This window comes from Phyllobates terribilis, unplaced genomic scaffold (genome assembly GCF_046119375.1).
Source record: "Phyllobates terribilis strain yellow unplaced genomic scaffold, ASM4611937v1 Scaffold_11__3_contigs__length_659146591, whole genome shotgun sequence".
Lineage (NCBI taxonomy): Eukaryota > Metazoa > Chordata > Amphibia > Anura > Dendrobatidae > Phyllobates > Phyllobates terribilis.
Genome location: NW_027362771.1, coordinates 184261033 through 184285829, shown reverse-complemented (window position 1 = coordinate 184285829; position 24797 = coordinate 184261033). Strand labels below are relative to the sequence as shown.

General features: G+C 41.2%; 1 protein-coding gene across 5 annotated transcripts in view; it reads right to left on the bottom strand.

Moving 5' to 3' along the window:
- The window catches only part of PPP1R12A (protein phosphatase 1 regulatory subunit 12A), a 91299-nt gene that overhangs the window by 24274 nt on the left and 42228 nt on the right, over nt 1–24797 (bottom strand). Inside the window, exons 7-16 of one of the 5 annotated variants that reach the window (XM_073651871.1) lie at nt 24491–24573; nt 22772–22929; nt 22203–22318; nt 17580–17696; nt 16898–17113; nt 13621–13715; nt 10043–10159; nt 9312–9473; nt 2828–2998; nt 1009–1099 (exon numbers count right to left, since the gene is read on the bottom strand). In XM_073651871.1, coding sequence (XP_073507972.1) covers nt 1009–1099; nt 2828–2998; nt 9312–9473; nt 10043–10159; nt 13621–13715; nt 16898–17113; nt 17580–17696; nt 22203–22318; nt 22772–22929; nt 24491–24573 — 1326 coding nt within the window. The remainder of the gene's footprint in view (nt 1–1008; nt 1100–2827; nt 2999–9311; nt 9474–10042; nt 10160–13620; nt 13716–16897; nt 17114–17579; nt 17697–22202; nt 22319–22771; nt 22930–24490; nt 24574–24797) is intronic. The other 4 variants (XM_073651875.1, XM_073651874.1, XM_073651873.1 and 1 more) reach the window with 4 other exon arrangements.

The window sequence follows — 24797 nt, the reverse complement described above, 5'->3', positions numbered from 1 at the left end:
TCAATGCTCAAGAGAAACCAAGGACTAATTTATTTATTTTTTTTACTATGGGCCTGAAAAATAAAAGGCAGGTAGTTGCCAACTACCGGCTTGTTCTAACCGGCATTGACACAGCTGCTCCACGTCAACAAAGCAGCTCTTCCGGGCTACTCTGTGGATGGGGCTAGACTGCTGACATCATGCTGATTAACAGCACACTTCCTGCAGTTAAGCAGTGGGGAGCCATCTGTCAATCAGCATGACTTCAGCAGTCACGCCCCATCCACAGAGAAGCAGAAGCCCCTGAATCCCTGGCAGGGGAGGTCTGTGACTGTTCTGTGCCAGACAGAGACCGGCCCCTGGCAAAACAGGCAGGCAGGTAGCAACTACTTGCCTGTTCGTTCTTAGGCCCATAGTAAAAAAAAAAAAAAACAGTCCCAGATAACCCCTTTAAGTACTGAAAACAATTATATAGCCCATAGAGAGCTTTGTATAATAATTTATCTATACAGCACAGAATAGTCAGCATTTTTGCACTATAAGACTCAATTTTTAGCAAGAAAAAAAATCTTGTTAGAAAGAGTGCGTTTCATTATCTGAAGGTAGCTTCCTGTGATCGAGGAGAATGGTGACAGTCCTTCCCGATCACAGACAATTCGTGGTGTAGCTGAGCTGTGCGCTTTGATGATATTGCTGATGTAGCTGTGTGTACTGTGCATGCAGCAGTGATGTGTATGTGTGTGCACTGCAGAGCATACATAATCTGCGTACTGGACCGCTATGTGTGTGTATAATACACATGCTGCAGAGAAACACTAATAGATCCATAACTCCCTATTCTTTCTTTGGGCATTTAAATTTAGTGATATAAACCACTTTACTTCTTTACAGCGCCAGGGAAGTTTTACCCATTAAAAAAAATGTTTTTCCTATTTTCTATTGTGTAAACCTGGCGTGTGTCATACATATGGCGTGTCCTACAGTCTGCCGAATACGGTAGCTCCTGATTACAGGACAATTCAGGCATACCTGTGTTGATCTTCTGGACTGCCTTGCTTGTCTTGATCTAGCTTTTCTTTGAGACTCTGACTCTTCATCCCGAACTGGAGTGAGATATGACCTGGAAGTATGACAACATAAGGAAGGTACAGTAATTGCAAACAGTGTCACTAACTGGGTTAACACAAAACAAAAAAATAAATAAATAAAAAAAATCTACACTTAAAAATAAAATCTAACAGTAAAGTTTTGTGGTCTTTTCTGAACTATATGGACCCTTGCCACTTTGCTTAACTCCGTTAATTCATAGTGCATGCATGACTGCCATAGCCACAGCAGGTTTAAGGTCTCAATTCTAGACAACCAACAGATTAGACCCCTAAAATATAACTTATTTGAATATGCTAAAAAGGACTCAATAGTCACCACAACAACAAACACAAAAACAAGACAAAATGCCAGGGAACAGGGATAAGTCACACATCAGTCAGGAAGGATTACGGGCTCTATCTGTCCCTAAATTCTCTCCCTTCCTGACAGCGGAGGTTGGTACCCTAATTTTTGCTCCGTGGCGCCCCCGCTCAACGTCGGTGTCCCTAATATCCCTGGTAAATCTCTATCTTTATATTTAAAAAACCACAATCGTGAATAAAAGATAGAGAAAAGTGAACGTACAGATTAAGAAGCCGACAATTCATCATAGATATGCACTTAAGGAGACCCAAGTCTATATATTGAGACAATAATAATAGCCCTGGGAATTTTTAGAAGGTAAGATTTGTCTCAAGATAGCTGGTTTATTACATTCATACATAAACCAGCATATACTAAATAACCAAAGCTAATAAAGCAGGTTCTGTTATATATGAGACTAATCCCCAGAAGTAATGCCCACAGACCGGTATCACATGTGCATCCTGCTCTATGTCGTTCTAAATTGTCAGAGCCAGAATGTGATAGAGACTAACACATACAAGCAAAACAAATGACCAATTCTAAATGCATTAAAACAATCTCAATATCATTTAGTAAGGAATAGCATTTATCATTGGTAATGCATTATGTCACATCTCATAGATATCAAAGAAATAACACATATCATTGGTGATTCCTAATATCCTATCTCAGAAAATACAGGGACTTAGCACTTATCATAGATAGTCCCTTATATCATGTCCCAAATGCAAAAACAGTCTGATATCATATAAATAGATAGGGAGCAGCACTTATCATTGATGATCCCTCATATCTCGTCCCAACGCGTTTCTCTCTGGTACTCTCCAGGGTTCATCAGGGGAACTGGAGAGGCAATCAATCCTTCTCTCATATGCAGCACTGATTAGGGTGCCAACCTCCGCTGTCAGGAAGGGAGAGAATATAGGGACAGATAGAGCCCGTAATCCTTCCTGACTGATGTGTGACTTATCCCTGTTCCCTGGCATTTTGTCTTGTTTTTGTGTTTGTTGTTGTGGTGACTATTGAGTCCTTTTTAGCATATTCAAATAAAAGTTATATTTTAGGGGTCTAATCTCCTGTTGGTTGTCTAGTTTTGTAATTGGGCCCCGCTTATACATTCCTTGTTCAGGTGTTTTATTAAGGTCTCAATCCCAAATGAAGTGTGGCAAGGGGTGTTATTTTGTCCAATTGTGGGAGAAGCTAGACAAAGATAAAAGCTTAAAACTTAAGCGCAAAAGCAAATTGACATATGCTACAACTTTACCTCATTATAGGCAAGCCTGGAAATCTAGCTTTCAGAAGACATCACACAGACCATATAATTCACTACTGATGCACAAACAATACGGCAAGGCAAGAACAGAAAATAGACGCATGCAAGAAAGGTACACACCTGCGTCTTTCCCTGACCTCCGCTGTGGAAGGAACGGTGCCAGTGGAAGTTGTGGTCATAGATGTGTAAGTGGGATTTACAACAGTTGGTGCAACTGGAATGGTGACTGCTGTAGGGACAGTATCCTTGTCTTTCTCAGAGCTATCGTCTGCCCACAAACGGTTTGAGGTACTAAAACATGGCCAGTAGCAAGACACAGAGGAAAGAACACACACACACAATGAAAGCCAATACTATGAAGCACAGTTACAATTAAATACAATTAAACAAATCTGCTTATATATAAAAGAGCATGGCACAAAGAGGCACAGGGACATTAACAAAAGAAAGGCTAGAAATTACATGGCGGAAAGGGTTTTTTTTTTGGCTTTTTAATGGTCAGGATATCCGCCAAAAATGTAAAGTATATTAAAAAGCCAGAATTTTAGGCAGTGATTAGACAGTATTTTGGGTAAAGAGGACATTTCAGTAAATGTTTCAAGTTGAACTTGACACATGATACATCATGGCTGCAGAGTGGAAAATAGACCACTAAACGTTTTAAGTGGACAAAACCAGAGATATTTCTCTGTGGGGCATGTACTTCCTCTTTCTCACCAATCATAAGCAGGCAGCAACACCCTGGCAATCTCATTATAAACACTTCTCATAGCTCTCCTCTCAGTGCTGCCAGCTCTGCCAATCATAAGCAGGCAGCAACACCCTGGCAATCTCATTATAAACACTTCTCATAGCTCTCCTCTCAGTGCTGCCAGCTCTGCCAATCATAAGCAGGCAGCAACACCCTGGCAATCTCATTATAAACACTTCTCATAGCTCTCCTCTCAGTGCTGCCAGCTCTGCCAATCATAAGCAGGCAGCAACACCCTGGCAATCTCATTATAAACACTTCTCATAGCTCTCCTCTCAGTGCTGCCAGCTCTGCCAATCATAAGCAGGCAGCAACACCCTGGCAATCTCATTATAAACACTTTTCACAGCTCTCCTCTCAGTGCTGCTAGCTCTGCCAATCATAAGCAGGCAGCAACACCCTGGCAATCTCATTATAAACACTTTTCACAGCTCTCCTCTCAGTGCTGCTAGCTCTGCCAATCATAAGCAGGCAGCAACACCCTGGCAATCTCATTATAAACACTTCTCATAGCTCTCCTCTCAGTGCTACCAGCTCTGCCAATCATAAGCAGGCAGCAACACCCTGGCAATCTCATTATAAACACTTCTCATAGCTCTCCTCTCAGTGCTGCCAGCTCTGCCAATCATAAGCAGGCAGCAACACCCTGGCAATCTCATTATAAACACTTCTCATAGCTCTCCTCTCAGTGCTGCCAGCTCTGCCAATCATAAGCAGGCAGCAACACCCTGGCAATCTCATTATAAACACTTCTCATAGCTCTCCTCTCAGTGCTGCCAGCTCTGCCAATCATAAGCAGGCAGCAACACCCTGGCAATCTCATTATAAACACTTCTCATAGCTCTCCTCTCAGTGCTGCCAGCTCTGCCAATCATAAGCAGGCAGCAACACCCTGGCAATCTCATTATAAACACTTCTCATAGCTCTCCTCTCAGTGCTGCCAGCTCTGCCAATCATAAGCAGGCAGCAACACCCTGGCAATCTCATTATAAACACTTCTCATAGCTCTCCTCTCAGTGCTGCCAGCTCTGCCAATCATAATCAGGCATCCACATACAAGGGAAAAAAGAACACGCCCCACTATAGCTTAGAATAGGCTCTGTGAGAGACATGACAACATTCAATGTGGGGAGAGATGCAGTTGCTTTGGAAATGTGAAGGATCTTTATTGGCAGGACCAAATACACATTGTAATTTGAGAGCAGAGCTATTAGAAGTGTTTGTAATAAGACTGATCTCCTACAGTATTGCCTTTCACCACACAATGCCAGAGAGGAGAGCTGAATGACACTCAGGTCTGCTGTGCACCAGCACGTCATCACACAGCAGTGAGGAGAGCAGACCATTTCTCAATGCTACTATGAGTGTGTTGTTCTTCCCAGTGTATTGCTGCTTGCTTTTGATTGATCAAAAATGCAAAACGTATTATAGGAGGGATACAGATGGCAATCCCCACCTTACCAGATCCACAAGGTAAAGCAGGAATAAGCATATACAGTGGATATAAAACTTAACTTTTACTTTATAATAGTTAAAAAACTGGCAATCCTAAAACGTTTGTAGACAATACACATAACATATACATAAAATACAAACAGCTGAAATATTTAGCCTGTGTCCCTGTATGGGATCAGAAGACTGGCTATAGTCAGAGAAAAGGGAGGCGCATAGGGTCAGTCCATTGCTGTCTAGCTACAACAGGGCCAGCTGTGGACTGCCCTTGTAAGGGCAGGAGTCTGGGGGTCCCAGGGTCAGTTCCAGACAATAGGGACTGACAGTGACAGTCTACCACCACGACTCGTTGTGAAGGGGTGCTTGGAGAAGGACATTGGAGGTGCTCAGAGAACTATGTAATTGGTGAGACCGTTCCTGCTCTCTTTCCTTCATTAAAAGCACTGTTTCTCAGACAATATGGTCTGTTTTTTGCTAGGCTGCTTTTCACTGATATAGATATTTGCTGATGCCATTTTCTCTGACTAAAGTAAATTTTCAGACCCCATACAGGGACACAGGCAAATATTTCAGCTGTTTGTATTTTATGTATATTATGTGTATTGTCTACAAATGTTTTAGGATTGCCAGTTTTTTTAACTATTAAAGTAAAAGTTAAGTTTTATATCCACTTTATATGCTTATTCTCGCATTTGATTGGTCAATGCCAGAAAGAGAAAGTACACGTCCTCGGTGAAATCTCTGAAAATGTCAACTATAACTAATAACTAACTGTTTAGGTGGCAAATACTTTGATCACCAATATCTACGCAACAGAGGCGAATAAAAAAACAAACATTTTTTAGGTTTAAAAGAGTTGTCTTTGCTGGTCAGTCTTTTTGTTAGGAAGTTTCCTCAAATAAATGGATAAAAATGCATTTCCGAGATCAGCTGAAATCTGTACAAGATTCTGGCAGATGATGTTCAATCCCCTTAAAGTGCCAATATTAGGAATTATTACCTAGTTCCCATTGAAAAACTATAGTATGTCATCCTGTGATTCCCTGAATTGAAAAACATGTTTTGTTTTTTTATAATGAAGAGTTGATGGGAACAGAAAAAGAAAAAATTATATCTGCTTTCTCTGAAAAAAAAAAAAAAACGTTGCAGACCTCTACACCCTGTCTGGGACCACAGACTAGCATCACTCACTTCAACTGAAATGTGCAGTAGTCCAGATCCAGCTCCTGGACATGTGTGGAATGGTTTCTGGCAGGAAACTATATTTTCAATATCTTGTAAAACCCTTTTAAAAAAAAAAAAAGTGTATGGGCTTTTTCACTTGTTGCATTTTACAGAACATGTGCCCACGATGTAGAAATGCTGTGGATTTTTCCTGAGCGTTTCTGCATCAACCTGGCAGAAAAAACGCATACAGATTTTCCATGCGTTTTTTCTGCCAGGTAGAAGCGTTTGTGAAACGTTTTGAACATACGATTTCGCATGTGGGTTGTCAAGCGATTTTAGCATCACTTGGAAAGTGCATGACAACTTGGTCACACGATATAAATCCATGCAACCGGCATTTATATAGTGTGACCAAGTTACTATGCTGCAAATGCAGCATCAATAATAAAACAAAAGAATAAAAATGGAGAAAAAAAAAAAAACACATTCTACTCACCTTCTGATGGCCCCTGGTCTCCTTCTCCGGTGCGTCCGGTGTCTTCGGCGGCTCGTGGTGGTAAAAGGACCTTTTACCACCGCAAGCAGCCGAAGAGCCAGCAGCACCGCAGCCTGCAGACAGGGGGCCATCAGAAGGTAAGTATATGTTTATTTTAATTCTTTTTTTTACAGGTTCTATGGTACCCGGGTCTGGATGAGAGTCTCCTCTTCTCCAGACCCGGGTACCATCCGCTCATTGAATCACATAATATACGCATGTGCACGTGTAGTCATGCGGATGTTATGAGGTCCAACGCAAGTCAATGGCGGCTAAAACGCTGCAATTCCGCAAAATTAATAGACGTGCTGCGGATTTTTCCACAATGATAATCCGCAGCGGAAATTTCTGCAGCATGTGCACAGCACATGCAGATTATCATTGGGGAACATGGCAGACCTATTACCAAGCAAACGCTTAAAAAACACATAGTGGGCACACAGCCTTACAGCAAAATGATTGAGATTTGTAAAATCTCATTTCACATAAGTTTTCCTTGAATTTTTTATAAAAAGGGAGCCTCTCAGTGTTTTTACTGTAGCTTTTCTACATCAAGATCAAAATGGTTTACCTGCATAAAAAAAAAAGAAAACAAAAAAAAAAAACTTCTAGAAATGCATTAACAAACCACACCAAAAGGCGTGTGATTTTAATTTGGGGTTTTGGGGGGCATGGTCAGCATTTCTCATGCAAAAATGCCTTCACACAGTGCTTTCTGATACACAGAAAATGACTCCACAGCTTGTGCACAAACATCCAGGTTGTTGTACTGAGCATCAGCATCCATCACCACGTAGTGACAGTAAGTGGACATTGTAAGAGGGAACTGATCCATCACCAGGGGACGACATAAGTTGATAACAATCATATCGATACATTGATTGTAAGAAAAATTCTGAATCAGAATAATAAGAAAAGCAGCTTCTAACAGAAATTACTTAACAGAGAACCTGTCAGCAGGATTTAGCCCTATAAACTAAAGGTATGGCTATAATGGCGCTGTGAAGCTGAGTAGTATGATACCTGATGTGAAGGAATCCACTTACTCTCCTTATGAAGTTTTCAGAAAATTACATTTTGTGTGCTTCGGGACGGGATGTGGGGGCAGGGTCTTCTTCTGGTTCTCCGCCCCACCACCAGTCTCCTCTGTTTCATGCGTAGGTCACTGGTTATTCAGTGATCTGCCTCCTTTTTAAAATTCCACGCTGCCATCAGTGTGCGGGACCAGTCGTCCTGTGTGCAGGACTTCAATAAAATGGAGCCGGAGGCAGACCGAGATTTCTGCTCTTAACGCAGCATGCATCGCCGCCGGCGCCATTTTACTCAAGTCTTGCACACAGGATGTCAGATCCCACTGCGCACGCACCGCCCACACAATGATGGTGCACAGAATTTTAAGGAGGCAGGTTACTGAATCAGTGACTTGCACAAGAAACAGAAGAGGCTGGTGGATAGGGGGGGAGCGGAGAATGAAGACCCTGCCCCCACGTCCCGCCCTTAAGCACAGAAGACGTCATATTCTAAAAACTTCACAAGGTGCGTATCCAGCAGCCACTGATCGGATCCCTTCACAGCGCCATTAAAGTCATGCCTTTAGTTTATAGAGCTAAATCCTGCTGACAGGTTCTCTAATATTTTACATTTGATCTTTGTATGTAACCCCTTGTCATGTACAGCAAAATGGAATCAATGAAGGTGAAGGGTGATAAAGAGGAACAGTCATTCCGCCATTGCTCTTTGCTTTTACAGCATTCAGTGTATGGTAAAAAAACGACCTGGTAACAATTCTCCAAGTCCATATGATTACAACACTGCCAAATCTTTTCAGATTTTTTTTTTTTTTTTTTTAAAGGAATTATACAAGTGGTGACAAAAAAAAACAAGAAAAAAGAGAAACCTGTAACTTAATTTTACCATTGATAAAGCTGTGTGAGGGATGATTATTTTTTGCACCTTGGGCTGACATTTTTATTGATATAATGTTGGGGAACATATAATATTTTTTCATGGGGAAGTAAAGTGGACAAAACGGCAAATCTGTCATTCAGATTTTTTACTTTTTGGCGTTTAATATACAGTATAGCAGAATATAAATCACGGCTCTCCTTTGAGGCTTAGACCGTGGTTACCTCAACAGGGAACAAGAATGGCAGTTACAAGGGGTGGAGGGTGTTCTTTAGCGATCGCGGGGAATCCGATGAATTAATATGGCAGCCTGGGGGCGTCGAGTCACAGGAGACAAAGTAAGCCAATGAGTATTTAAATGGCTAAACTGCAGCTCCGGTCCCTGCAATTAAAGCCAGGTGCCAGCTTTGTCAGTCAGCATCTGCCACTTATGAAGCAGGCTCAGCTCCTGAGACTGCTACTTACTTTCCTTAGTGACCTATGACATGACAGATCATTAAGCAGTTAAGGTACTTTAATATTTAAAGGGAGTCAGTCAGCTCAAACGTCCAGTAAAAACTAAGCACATGGCCTTGTAGTCGATAGAAAGGAAACCAAAACAACTTAATGGCCAGTTACTACCGTTCGTTAAAATACAGCATAATATACAAGTATTATCAAGCTCACCAAAATTATTCATGGGTCAGTCGTCCATATATAATTCTCTCTAGACCTTACATTTCATTTAAACTTTGTTTTAATATAAAAAGGTGAAAGATCCAAAACCACCTGATGAGGAAATTAGCTATAAATACCTGCTTGATAAGCCTGAAGAGCCTATACTACTCCTTGAAGTACTAAAGGTGCTAGACAGACTCCGTGTTAGCCCAGAAGAGGTAATAGTTGGTGTAGAACCAGATGTAGTACTTGGAATACTAGAATTTATGTGATCATCTTGTCTTCTACAAAAAGAGCCACTAAAAAAAAAAAAAAAAAAAAAAAAAAAAAAAAAAAAAAAAATCAAAAGTGAAACCATTACAAACAAAAAATACTTAACCAAAAAAATAAAGATGGAATACACTCATAATAGGTTTAAATACAGGATTGTGTGTCAATTTTCACAAAAATGATAGCAGCAATGTGCCTTGGGACCCATTTTAAAGGATGGATGGCTGAATGTATATGTTACTTCATCATGAAGAGGCAGATAAGTTGTTAAAGGCTTATTAAGAAATTAACTGAAAAAGATACGATCTGGAGTTTCAACTGAAATTTATGGTGTATGTCATGTAAAATCTAAACAATCTTTAAAGGGACATAATTACTAAGCAAGGACTTGAATCTGGCGAAGAGGCTTCAGTGTAACAAAATCAAGTAACAGTAAACTTCAGATCCCAAGTCCTTAGAACATCCAGCAAATTGTACCCTATTGAGTATTAGAGGGGTGTCATCTTCTAGGGAACCTACATATCTGAGCAGAGCGATGGTGGTCATCTCACCACGTGGCTATGTTATGTAGTGTAAAACTAATGAAAGCTGTGCAGACCTTCCTTGATAGCTGGTATTTAAAATTTCATTAACAGAACTGTTCTTCTTCAGGTCATCCTCCCATCTTCTTCTTGTATAGGAGCCACCAAGGCGTGATAGCCCAATAGAAGATTCTCTGTGAAAGAACGTACAACCCAATTTAGTAAATGGTATGTACATTCACATCTAAAAATAGAAGATTAATTATATCAGATCAGTAGGCATTGTAAAAAAATTTCAAAATGCCAGAATTACAGGTTTTGGCTGCCACAACTCCACAAAAAAAATCCAATAAAAGTGTCGTATCTACCCCAAAATAGCATAAATTAAAAAAAAAATTTAATCACAAATAGAGAAAAAAAATTATATGCAAGTTTGGTATAGTATAGTATAAACCATATGAGAAAATCAAAATCGATAGTGTCATTCAAAAGTACAACTTAGTCCCACAAAAACCAAGGTCTGTCAACAGGAAAATAAACTTACGCCTCTTTGAAAAATATAATTAAAACCAGGTCGGGTCTGAAGCCATTGAGAGATGCGTACAAGTCTGAATGTGATCGAAAATCTAAAAATCACATACGGCGCAGTCATGTCACAACGGCCAGGAGTGTGTCAAAGAGGAATCCAAAGGCTACAAGTCACATTTTTGAGAATGCACACTGACTACAGAGTTTCAGAAAACCAGTCATGTGTTAGAAGATTTTTGCTATGTAATCTGAAGGCAGCATGGGGTTAGGGTTAAAAACACTGAATTCAACCATGTGTCACCTAGGCTGTGTGGGATTTTTACATCTAATGAAGGTTTTATTACTAGGACATTGTCATTGCTGTGACTAGCTGGCGCAAGCAGTCATTCAACCACGCCCCCTCCTGTGATAGGTGGTTCACTCTTAATAGACTACGTACATAAAGAGCCTGGTGAGGGCGGGGTTAGCTTTCTCAGCTCTGCTGCATTTAAGAACTCTGTTACAACTGCTAAACCAGTAAACTAAGTGATACATCGTTGGATTTAGGGCTTAATTTCCTACATTATTCTGCTCTCAGATGAAGCAAAAACCTGGCGACAGATTCCAATGGATGGAAAACTGATGGACACACTAAGTGTTAATTAGAAAAAAGGTTGACCATTTACCTTCAATTTTTAAAAAACGTGTAAACAGAGGCATAGGGGTAGACACATGGGTCTGTCCATTTTTGATGGATGTTAAAACTGAAACATATGTGGATGACCATTACACTGTCTATTACACTACCTACCTCCCTAGATTTATATATGGCCAAACACTATGCACAGGGGGTTATTCACTATTCCGATAACCCCTGTTCAATCAATAAGTCCCCCCCAATGTAAAACGGCAGCAGCAATACTCCCCTCCGATGCCATTCCAGCGATTCTGTGCTTGGTCTCCTGTGACATTGACTGCTGGACTCACTGGGCATAACAATCAGTGGCCACTTCACTCTCACTTCCTTTGGACGAAACTGACACGTAAGAAAATATAGGGTGCTGCTGCTCTCAGACTATTCAAGTATGGCAGTTTTGCCTTGAAGGAGGAGAGAGTGAAGCGGCCACTGATTGGCTACAGGGCTCAAGAACAATGTCACGGGAAACCAGGTGTCAACATCTCTAGAATGGCACCGGAGGAGAGTATAGCTATTTAACATGGGGAAAATACAGTGATTGAGCAGAGGTTATCCAGGTTATTACAATGCATTAGGAAAAAAGCAAACAAACCATAATTGCTTTGTAAACACGTAGGGAAAAAATTCTTGACAACTTTAAACATATTCCTGTTTCCATTTCATTTAAAGCAGGGGTCTCAAACATGCGGCCCCTGAGGCTGCTTTATGCGGCCCGCAGGCACAGACCCCTTGACGATCCCGACCTGGTCCAGGAGGAGCCGCCGACAGCAGCGCTGCATTGCCGCACAGAGACTGTTTCCCAGCACTGTATTTCCAATGCCAGCCGCTGGCCAATCAGAGGCCAGCAGCTGATATCTGCGTGTCGGCGCAGCGAGTATGACGTCATTGCCATATGCAGATGTCAGCTGCTGGCCTCTGATTGGCCGGCGGCTGACATTGAAAATGCTGTGCTGGGAGACAGTCTCTGTGCGGCAATGCAGCGCTGCTGTCGGCGGCTCCTCCTGGACCAGGTCGAGATCGTCAAGGGGTCGGACTCTGTGGTGCCTGCGGGCCACATCTGCAGGAAGGCCGCCGAGGGAACGGAGGACAGGTGAGAATCATCTTCTTTTTTTTTTCTATTTTATGTGTGTGAAGAACAGCACAGGGGGCACAGAGCCACAACATGGGGACCAGGATGGGGCACATAGCCACAAGAGGGGACCTGGATGGGGCACATAGCCACAAGAGGGGACCTGGATGGGGCACATAGCCACAAGAGGGGACCTGGATGGGGCACATAGCCACAAGAGGGGACCTGGATGGGGCACATAGCCACAAGAGGGGACCTGGATGGGGCACATAGCCACAAGAGGGGACCTGGATGGGGCACATAGCCACAAGAGGGGACCTGGATGGGGCACATAGCCACAGGATGGGGACCTGGATGGGGCACAGAGCCTCAAGATGTGGACCTGGATGGGGCACATAGCCTCAAGATGTGGACCTGGATGGGGCACATAATGGGGACCTGGATGGGGACCAGAGCCACAAGATGGGGACCAGAGCCACAAGATGGGGACCTGGATGGGGCACATAGCCACAGGATGTGGACCTGGATGGGGCACAGAGCCTCAAGATGTGGACCTGGATGGGGCACATAGCCTCAAGATGTGGACCTGGATGGGGCACATAATGGGGACCTGGATGGGGCACAGAGCCACAAGATGGGGCACAGAGCCACAAGATGGGGACCAGAGCCACAAGATGGGGACCTGGATGGGGAACATTGCCACAGGATGGGGACCTGGATGGGGCACATAGCCCCAAGATGGGGACCTGGATGAGGCACATTAGTACAAGATGGGCGCCAGGATGGGGAACATTGCCACAGGATGGGGACCTGGATGGGGCACATAGCCACAGGATGGGGACCTGGATGGGGCACATTAGTACAAGATGGGGACTTGGATGGGGAACATTACTACAAGATGTTTTCCATTATTACTATATGATGCTAATTGTAAGACAATATTACTGTATGAGGCCAATTGGGGGAAATAAAATTGTAAAAAAAATAAAAAATAAAATAAAGCATGCAAAAATATTGGGCACTAAAAATGCTGTTTTATATGTAAACTAAAGTAAACACAAAAAAGTGCACGTTTATTATCGCCACATCCATAACGACCCAAGCCATAAAAAAATAAACACGGCAAAAATGTTCAAAAGGTGTATACAAAAAAAATGGTATCACTAAAAATGTCACATTGAACAAAGAATGCGGCCCCCCAAATTAAAATTTTTTCCATGTGCGGCCCATATACCCAGCCGAGTTTGAGACCCCTGATTTAAAGCCTCTACAACAAAAACAAAAAAAAAAGGGGGCACTAGCTGGGACCTGACACATCAGACGTTTAGAGCATGGATTAAAGAGAGGTCCAAGTGAGATGGAAAATAGTGGGTATACATTACCTGTTCTCCTTTTCTTCAATGTCAGAAGTACTAGCAAGCCGCCTTGGGATTGATGGAGCAACATACGCTAGCCTGGTTGATCTAGCATCTTTCTCCTATAAAAACAGGACAGAAAATACATTACATAAAACAATCTCTAGCAAAACAACTCCCACTGCTATAAATCTTCCTACATCCAAAAGGAAAACTTGTCATACAAGAAAAAGCACTTGGTCTAATTTATAGGATGGATTTTTTTTCTTTACTGTTCTATTGCTTGCATCACTCCAAAATCACCAGAGATTTCACATAAGCGGCAACTTTCTGTATATTCAACACATGCAGGAAGAGTCTGAAATCCTGAAACAGATCTTATTTCTACCCTCCGAATGCAAACCGCAGCAGCACAGGTCCCTACATTACACCTTAGTCCCATGCTATTCTTGTATTGTTCTTGTCGAATGGAAAAAAAGGACTGATCTTCATCTGAATATCAGCTTTTGCGTGTGTGTGTGTGCGTGTTAAGAAGTTCTCAAGCTTGAGCCGTACACTGACCAACATCAGAAACGTCCTTGTGTTTTGGTGTGGACCACTAAGTCCGCAAAAATACACAGGCATGTTAAACAGTAAGGCTATGTTCACAAGTTGCGTTTTTATTGCAGTTTTTTCTGCAGACAAAACCTGTTCTCTTGGCAGTAAAGAATACGCTTAAAAAAAAGCATTTTTGCTGCGTTTTTAATACTCATAGTTTAGTGCCTGTTCCACAGTTTTCTGCACCAAAAACGGATACCTGCATTTTTGCACTTACTAATTGCGTTCTATGGTGAAAAAAACGCTGCAAAAACGCTTAAAGTAGTGACATGCAGCAGTTTCCAAAAACGCAGCAGTTTTCCAATCCAGTCAGGAAAAAAAAAAAAAAAAGGTGTGTGCATGAGTTTTCTGAAGTCCCACAACTATTGCTAGAGAGTCTGTCTGGGATAGCCTCTCTGTATATGGTATGATACCTTGATTTATTGCTCTGTCTGTACTATGGTGTGCAGTCTCCTATGCACTTGGGCACTTTATATGACTTGATTTACTGACATTAACTATATCTGTATTTAAAGGGAATCCGTCACCCCCTGGGCGGTATCAGACCTTTACTATGGGCATACAGGTGATAGAAAAGTAAATCTATACATACCTGTGCAATACAAGGCTGTGGCACAGTACGCAGCCGGAGGGAAACAAAGCGAGCTCCATGGGAGCGGCGCTTTGCGCATGCGCGGGAGGGGAGTCAGAGCAGGGCACATCACAGGGACATGTGACGTGCAGGGGAGGGGAATATGGTAATTTAGCACAGAGGCAGCGATTTAGGAGAATAAGCAGATAGGAGGGACGTCAAGCCTCTGGAAAACAGACTTTATAAAGCCAGATTTCTCTGGAATCAGACCTCTGCTATGGGTCATACAGGTAAGTATAGATTTACTTTTCTATATCCTTTTTTAAAAAAAAAAAAAAAAAAAAAAAAAAAAAACACATTATACTCACCTTCCAACGGCCCCCCGATCTTCCCGGTGGTGTAAAAGGACCTTCCATGGCATCATTCAGTCATCTGACAGGTCATGCGACCGCCGACGTCAGCGGTCGCGTGACCTGTCACATGACTGAATGATGCCATGGAAGGTCCTTTTACTCCATCACGAGCCAAGACATACCGGATAGAAGGCCGCAGGCCATCAGAAGGTGAGTATAGTGTGTGCAGATGGTACACGAGTCTGGAGAAGAGGAGACTCATCCAGACCTGGGTACCAGTAACTGTAAAAAAAAATAAATAAATAAATAAAATAAAATATAAAAAAAAAACACTATACTCAACTTCTGATGGTGAGTATAGTGTGTTTTTTTATTTTTTTTACAGGTACTATGGTACCCACGTCTGGATGAGAGTCTCCTCTTCTCCAGACTCGGGTACCATCCGCACATTGAATTGCTTAATATCCGCATGTGCACATGTAGTCATGCGGATATTAAGTGATTCAATGCAAGTCAATGACTGCAAAAACGCCGCGATTCCGCAAAATAATTTGCAGTGCTGCGGATTTTTCCGCAATGATAATCCGCAGCGGAAATTTCCGCAGCATGTGCACAGCACATGCGGATTATCATTGGGGAACATGGCAGACCTACTAACAAGCGTTTAAGCGTTTCTGCAGCAGAATTGCCGCTGCAAAAACGTTTAAAAACGCATAGTGGGCACACAGCCTAATTGTTTGTAGGTTATCTAGCTTTTGCTGGTACTGTAAAATGCAGCTTTTAATTTGCATAAAAAAATGGAGCAAAAAACGCAATGTGTGAACATAGTCTGTTATTTTAATTTTTGTTTCATAAGTCAATAGCGCACATGAAAATAAGCAACTTTGTAATGTATCTTATCAGAGAAATCTGCTTCTTTCTCTGCCAGAATTGGTCATTACCAAAATTCTCTATTCAGTGAAGACACTTTCCCATTACTGAGACCGTAGCGGCTCAGCCATTTCCTATCTCAGTAATGGGAAAGTCTTCACTGAATACAGATTTTTGCCTCAGAATTGAGAATTTTGATAACTGATCAATTCTGGCAGAGAAAGAAGCAGATTTCTCTGATGAGATATATCACAAAGTTGCTTATTTTCATGTGCGCTATTGATGAAATAAAAATTAAAAAACGACGGATACACAAACAGATCCATAGACTACAATAGGTACAATGAATTTGTACGTGAAAAACTGATGTCTGAATCAGGCTTTAGTTCATTAAGGCTTCATTCACACAGCCATATATAAAATATTATTTTTGAGTGCAATGTGCTTAAGGCCAAAAATTGTATTGGATCCTGTTCAGAGAAGTGGAGAAAACTTTTATAATAGGAAATTCTTGGGATTTTATTTCCAAAAGTTAATCGTTTTTGGGCACAAAGCACTAGCAAGTGAAACGAAGCATGTATAGAGCCATGAGAAAAAAGACTTTTTCAGTGAATATAGTATCAATTCATGTATGAGCCTCATTATTAGCACCAAAAATGGTATTGCTATCTGACGTGTATGGAGGCCTTCCGACTTTCCACTGACAAAATATATCAAAGGCCTGATTCTTTTGTTTTCAGGGGAAGACAAGTGTCTGGAAGTATCTGTCTATTGATTAGCTGAACATTCAGGTGCATTGGGAAATTGGAAAAAAATGGCCAGCGTTTGGTCAACGCCTAGTTTGTTAATTAAGATTGCAAAGGCAAATTATTACTGCATTTTATCTGAAGTCGCTGATCTTGGCAAATATTACCTTTTCTTTATTGTCTAGGGAGGAGGAAAGTCTAGGACTTGAAGCCGATCGCATGACACCAGTAAAGTCCCTCTCCTTTTGACCTTCTTTAGATGCAGTAATCTCAGATAATGCACCATAGCTTCCAGTCTTGCGCAGTCCTAGACGCCAGGAAGCTGGAGATTCATCCTTCCTTTCTTCTTCCTTAGGAGAGATTTTGGTTGCAGGAGTAGGGAACTGTAACCATAAATATTGAGGAAATTATTTACTCTCACAAAAATCTTAAATCTCAAAAAATCCCAACACCAAAAGCAATCATCCTTGAAATTTCCAAAAGGCATTTGATCAAGTAATGCAAGTCGAGCCGTAACGATAGAAGGATTTTATGTCAATTGTCACAAGGAGGAGGGGGGACTTTTGATTAAATAACCCAAGTGTGAATCTCAATGGGGTTAAAATATCACTAAAAAAAACCAAAAAGAACAAAAGCACACAGGAAAACTGTTATTAGTAATAAAAATGATGGAAAATGCCCACTGTCAAAACCAAAAAGATTGCCATTGAATGTTAGACAAGGCATTGAATATAGCATATAATGCAGATACAAGATTAACATTTGTAAGTGTAAGACCATGCACAGTGATGTCAATCTGATTAAAGCACAGCCTGTAACCACAGCCAAATGAGCACACTAGTTCCTCACCAGAGATTTGTCACCTTTACTGGGCACAAGGACAATGCCAGTTCTGCGCAAGCCCTGTCTCCATGAATTAGGTTGTGCGGAATCCACCACTGGCATGAAAGGTGCCATGAAATCATACTGAACCCAAGAAGAGCAAGACAGAATAAGGAGGAAAGCATAGCATGAGAAAACAAAAAACCCAACTGTTCTTTCTGATTCACATGGCTACTGAGGTAGAAGTCCAAGGCTTTGTAGCTTTAGTGCATGGGTACAAGCCAAGTAAAAAAGTAGATACATTATAACCAAGCTATAATTTTTCAATAATCAAAAAAGCCCAACTAGAAGAGCAGAAAAATGTAGATCTGGCACCAACTTTAGGCTCAGTAACCTCTTGCCTAACTAGTGCCATTTACTAACCATTCTGTAGTCATGACAAGTGAACAGAACATAGAAGGCACTCGAGTTCTGCGACTCCCTAGCTGTAATATTACACTAATTTCATATGTATCACTTCCGCTTTTGCAGAATCAAAGGACCAACTTAAATCAGACTTGTAGAAATGCACTACTCTCCAATTACTCCATAAAAATTGTTAATAAGGCTGGGGTTGTGGCCCAAGAGCACTGCACACCATAAGGGGGTTAACGGATGCCTCTCTCCTGCACTGGGAGATAACAGGCATATTTGCAGGTCTTCTGCACTTGCCCAATTAACCTCTTCATCCTTGGGCCCTTTAGTTTTTTCCCTCCCCTTCTTCCAAGAGCCATAACATTTTTGGCAATATAGGCATATGAGGGCTTGTTTTTTTGCAGGACAGGTTGGACTTTTGAATGGAACCATTGATTTTACCACATAGTGTACTGGAAAATGGGAAAAAATTTCAAGTGCCGTGAAATTGCAAAAAAAAATAGTGCAATTCCACAATTGAGTTTTTTACTTTCCATGTTCATTATACGGTAAAACTTACCTGGCAATATGATTCCCCAGGTCAGGACAAGTACGCAGATACCAAACATGTATAGTTTACTTTTTAAGTGGTGAAAAAAATTCTTAATTTTATACAAAAGAAGTTTTTGCTTTTGTTGCAATTTTCCAAGACCCGTAACGTTCTCGATTTTTCATTATCTGGGGCCGGGTGATGGCTTATTTTTTGCACTCCGAACTGACTTTTATTGACACCATTTTGGGGTAGAGAGGTTGTTTTCATGGCCTCTTATTGCATTTTATTGCAATGTTGAATCAACTAAAAAAAAAAAACGTAATTAGGGCGTTTCGATTTTTTCTCATTACGCAGTTTAGGAATCGGAATCATTTACTTCATATTTTGATAGATCAGACATTTCTGAATGCAGTGATGCCAAATATGTGTTGTGTTTTTATTTCCCCAATGGGGCAAAAGTGGGGTTGATTTAAACTTATGCTTTTTTTCATATTTATAAAAAAACAACTTAACTTTACTTTAATAGTCCCCTTAAGAGACTTGAAGCTGCAACCATGCGATCGCCTGTGTTACACATAGCAAGGCTGGCGTTCATAGGAGATTCACAGTGACAGGCACAGGGGTCTTCAGCAGACTGTTAGCTGACATGACAACTCATCGGTGCCTCGCGATCACGTAACGGGAGTGCCGATGGGCGCGTGGAATGACGCGCAGCCAGCCGGCGCGTGTTAAATCCTGCTGTCAAAGATTGACAGTAGAATTTAACAGGTTACCAGCCGCGGGCGGAGGCACAGGACAATTGATCAAATCAGGTGTCGTGTGGGAAAAGATGCGGGCTCTGTGTCGGTAACATGCGTCATATGTCATGAAGGGGTTAATTAGTATAGGACCAATAACTAACTGCTAGTCATGCATGAGACTTGGAAATCACACATCTATCGCAATATCAGCAGAGCAATGCAACATTGGTAGTGAGTCTTTCTTCCCAACATGGAAGCACAAGTAGTCAGATAACCATTTTAAGAATGAGTGGTCGGGTCTACCTTAGAAGAAACTATGATTAGAAAAATATTTCTCTGCCAATATTTTAAATTATTAAAGTAGTGGTACCAAGTTTTTAGGTTATGCTCATCAATAGAATAGGGTCTAACTTACTGATGGTTAGAGATCCAACCACAGGGCCCCCCACTGATGCCAAACGCAAAGCTTTGCAGAGCCCCATCTGAATGGAGTGGAGGAGGAGCATGCACACCTCTGCTCCATGCATTCTTCATGGGGCTGCTAAAGAGCACAGTGCCTGCCCCTCTAGGACAGTCTGTTAATGAATGGAAAAGCAATGTGCATGCTCCATTCAGACATGAGTTTAGAGAGCCCCTTTAGTCAGGATCACTGAGGTTGCCACAGGTTGGGCCTTTAACAATCAAGTTAAACCTTATCCTATCAGGAGCTATGAATAAGATGACCTAAAAAGATGAAAAATACATGTAAAGGGTGAAACTAATTTAAAGAATATGAGACAGAATCTGGGTTTAAGGAGGCGATAGTCACTCATTAAAGCAATAGTGGATTCCAGTTTTCTGTTGGATAAGAACTTGTGATTCAACCAACCACCATGGACAAATCTGACGTAGCTTCAGCCATCCAGGGAAACCAAAACTCATACTGATGCATGCAGTAACATAGTAACACTGCAAAAAGTCTGCCATGTAGTCCCGGCCAAAGACTGGAGTGTGACAACCCACAGGCCATCACTCATATGTTGTTCAAGGTCAGTGCAATTATAGGTTACTGGGTTTAACCCCTTACAGACTGGTCATATGCTAGCTCCCTGACTGATACATACATATATACATACATATTCAAACCACCCACATCTTCCCTTATTAAAATAAAAAAAACCTCATATTTGGTATCACTGCGATCGGTAAACAGCGCAACAAGGGAAAAAAAAAAAAAATCAAAGCACCAAAATTGCCGTTTGTCATCCACCGCAACAACATACGTTTTGATTGCCTACATACATTTTTTGTATCTACCCCAAAGTGATATCAATAAAAACATTAACTCTGGGAGCAAAAATCAAGCCCTCACAGGTCTATATCCCGAAAACGTTACAGCTCTCAGAATATTGCGACAAGAATTTTTTTTTTTTTTTTTTTTTTAACACAAATTTCTGAATTATTTTTTTTCTCTACTTCAAAAAAAACTATACATGTTTGGCATCTGCATAATTGTACTGACCTGGAGAATCATATTGCCAGCACATTTTTACTATGTCTTGAACGCTGTAAATAAAGAACCCATAAAACAATTGTGGTATTGCACTTTTTTTGCTCTTTTGCCACACTTGGTATTTTTGCAGTACACCACGATACAATGGATGGCGTCATTCAAATGTACAACTCATCCAGCAAAAGACAAGCCCTCACACAGCTATGTCGAAGGAAAAATAAAGTTATGGCTTTTAAAATAAAAAAGGAAAACAAATGGAAAATTGCCAGGTTGGGAGAGGGTTAAAGTGTTTGTCACCTTGGTGAATATCCTTTAGGCCATGGCCCCACTATCAGTATTTGGTCAGTATTCGGTCAGTATTTTTTCTCAGGAGTGGGAGCAAAAACCAAGTGAGGAACAATCAGAGAAAAGGTATAATAGAAGCAAGTGCACCAATTCTGCATTTATCACCCACTCCTGGTTCTGGCTCCCACTCCTGAGAAAAAATACTGACCGAATACTGATAGTGGGGCCGTAGCCTCACAAAACCTCTTGATCATGTGGTGTCCAACCTATAATGGGACAAGTGCACAATACCTTTTGATTCCACATCTGTCCAAGCAGATATCAAAGAACAAATGCTTTTATCAATCAGATAAAGGTCAGTGGTGATAAATGATTTCATGGCTAGATGTCAGGGAGACCTCCTGGGTCTCTCACAAAAGATATGGGAATCTAGCATCAAGCATATTGTTTTTCAACACCTGAACATTTTCTTCTCTGGTGAGATAGGTTGCCTCTCAGTATCTTAGTCCATGCTCTTTAACGAACACACAGACGCTCAGCCGAGTTGCGTGTGTGTGTATATAGGCGAGACAGAAATAACGCCTCAGAATTTGTCTGAGCTATATCTGAAGTGGTTAGACCTTATGTCAAGAGATTTCCAAATAGGGCTGCTTCATTTACACATCGGCTCAATATTCAGTGTGAATTTCCAAAGAAATCAGAGACAGACATTCCGGTTTCTGCCGTGGATTGTCAGCGGATGCATTTCTGTACATGCATTAGTTCAGCCCAGTAATTAGCCCAGGGGAGGGTTAATCATCTGTATCTCCATCTGAAATAAGCAGCATGCTACCCTTTTTCATGGGAGAAATCTGTCACATGGAAGCAAGTTGCAGTATCCCCCATTTACATGCATGGGATGTAGATTGTTATCAGATTTGACCCAGATAATGGAGCAGGTTCTGCAATGAGATCAGTATCAAATGCTACTAACTCAAATGGGGCCAAGAGGAAGTTGTTACCCTGTGACAGATTCTCTTACTTGACCAGCCTCAAGCACAAGTTTGCCTTTAACGTGTCATTTAATCATACTTTGAGTAAATGTGCCAATTAAAGGGATGGACAGGTAATATAAGCAGGCCCAACTAGCATGCCCTTAAAATAGACGCTGGGAAAAAAACAAATTTACTTGTGAGCAGATACTTTACCTTCTTTATTGGTGAAGTAGGTGTGACTTGCCCAGAAGGTACAGTGGAAACAGGGGCAGTTACATTGGTCACTTGAGATCTATTGTTCGGAGCATTTGCAGATTGTTTAGCTTTATCTGCAATGGTAAGAAAAAAGCCAAAATAAAAGAAAAGCATCAGATATGCATGATCTAAACAGGCAGTATGTCCTTGTTGCCCCAAGTAATAATCCTCTACCAGAAGTGTATAGGATCAGCTAATCTTCCCTTTACTATTGAAAAAAACATGGGCAGGAGAGTAAGAGTAGCCACAACACATTTTAGGTCAGTGCTGCAGGGTAGAAATGAGCTTCACCTAGACCTAACAAAATATAGTAAATATACCAGTGACCGGTTCAAATATCCTTAGAATATCGATAACATGACATCTAGAATTTCCTACGTTTGAGGTTTCACTATCAATTCTTGCAATATAGAAATTCAGATTTTATTTTATTTTTTTAAGTTTATAAATATTTCATAAATATCTAAAAGTGGATATAGTAGCAGAAGTCTTTACAGATGTAGGATGCACTTTCCCCATTTAGTTACCTGTTTCTGCTTCAGATTCAGAGTCTTCCTCCTCCTCTTCCTCACTGGAACAACTAGATTCATCTTTCTTTCCTTCATCCTCCTCATCTGCCTTTTCTTGCTCAAGTGACTCAATGCTCGAAATGGTCTTTGCATGCTCAATAATTAAGGTATCTTTGCTACAAGAAAACACATCTCGCACTTTAGTATACATGTTTCTTTTGTCCTGAATGCATTTAGGCACAAGAATTAAGGCTAGTGGGGTAGAAAGTTGGGCTATTTAGCCCCCTTGTCTGCTAAGTGAACAAACAAAATGACAGTTAAAAACAAGTCCTCTGTGTAGCATCAGTGCACATTCCCATCCATCTCTCCACTTCTCTGGCTGCAATCACAAAACAGGAGGGTAGCGACAGATGAAAAGCAAATAAGTGGGAAGGTGCACTAAATTGTTTATGGACGTCAAGGGTTTGGACAGTCATTTTGTGCTGACAGACTTCTCTTCAACAGGCAGAAGATCATATTTATTTATCGTCGTGCAGTTAAGGGTTCTTTCACATTACGTTCTGTGTCCCCGTGGGAGCATACGTTCTAAAATTCCTTGCAAAACGGGATCTGGACATATGCTGTGACGGGGGCCATAGACTGCAATGGTGACGGCAAAGAGAACGTGCGCTTTGCTGTGCTCTTTTTTCAGGAGTGTGCGCCCACAGGAGGCGGAAACGCAGATGTAGCAGCCTACGTCTGAGTGTCCGCCTCCTGTGGGAGCACACTCCTGAAAAAAAAAAAAGTTAGCCTTGCCGTCACCATTGCGGTTTATGGCCCCAGTCACAGCATACGTTCGGACCCAGTTTTGCCGGAAATTTTAGGACGCATGTCCCAAAAGGGACACAGATGGCAATGTGAAAGCACCCTAATAATTTATAACACTACATGATGGAATTATACAATATTGTAAATTGTTTTTTCAAACGAACATCCCAGAAGAACAGATTTTTTTGTATATTAGGTAATTATTCCAAATCTATAAATGCATGACATCAATAGCAAGTGTTTAGTTACTGAAATAAGCCACAGTCTTTGAATGACAATAGTGTGTAATGTAATAGACATATATTACATTTTCTACCCTTTCTTTGCTCAATGTAAAGCTTGAAGTAGGTTTTTGACCCTTGCTGCAATAACTGTATGTGGCTATTAGAATTAACTTTGCAAAAATGTCTGACCCAAATCCTATATGAATTATAAAAGTAAGTAGTCAAGTCTTGGGGCTGACTGCAGCTGCCACATGTACAACCTTCATGCTATTCATTAAACATGCAACACAGAACTTAAAAGAAAGGAAACGGTCCAATCTTTAAATGATTGACCCATAAAATGGTCAATTCCTAAATATTCATGGCATTTTATAAAATAAATTAAAGGAGTTTGCTCATCTTTTTTTCCCTCAGGAGCCATGGCCTCCTGACTTCTTGCTTGCCAGGGGTGGAGCACTTCTGATTGACAGTTTGGACCTGCTGGACCGAACTGAGGACTCTGCCATTCTGCAAGAAGAGGCTTTGTAGCAAAGAAGCAGCGCAGATGCTGAAGCTGGTCAGAGACCTGGCCCACATCATGGCAGCATTTCTAGGCTTTTAAGGCACAAAGCCTGCTAATGGCTCACACTCCTTGCCTAAGAGACTGGCCACTAAGAATGTAGAGTGAAACATTGGCAATAGAACAGTAATCCCAGAAAATACTTACTTCTGCAGAGATTTCAGTGACTGGTTGTTTTCTGTAGTTGAGGATTCAATTAAAGGAGATTTCTCTTGTTTTTCACTAAGAAGCTGTAAGACAATAAGGCAAAACAAGAAGCCATTACAGTAAATCTTTATTGTTCTTTAAACATCCTGTGGTTGTTCAGGATTCACAAGATATTAAATCCAAAAGGTTTACTAATGCAGAGCCACCACATTAAAGAATTATGTTTATACCAATCTACCAAAAGTAGCATGTTGCAAATCAGAGGCAACAGAAAGTGGCCATTGTGATGAGCATCTCTTCCCAGCAT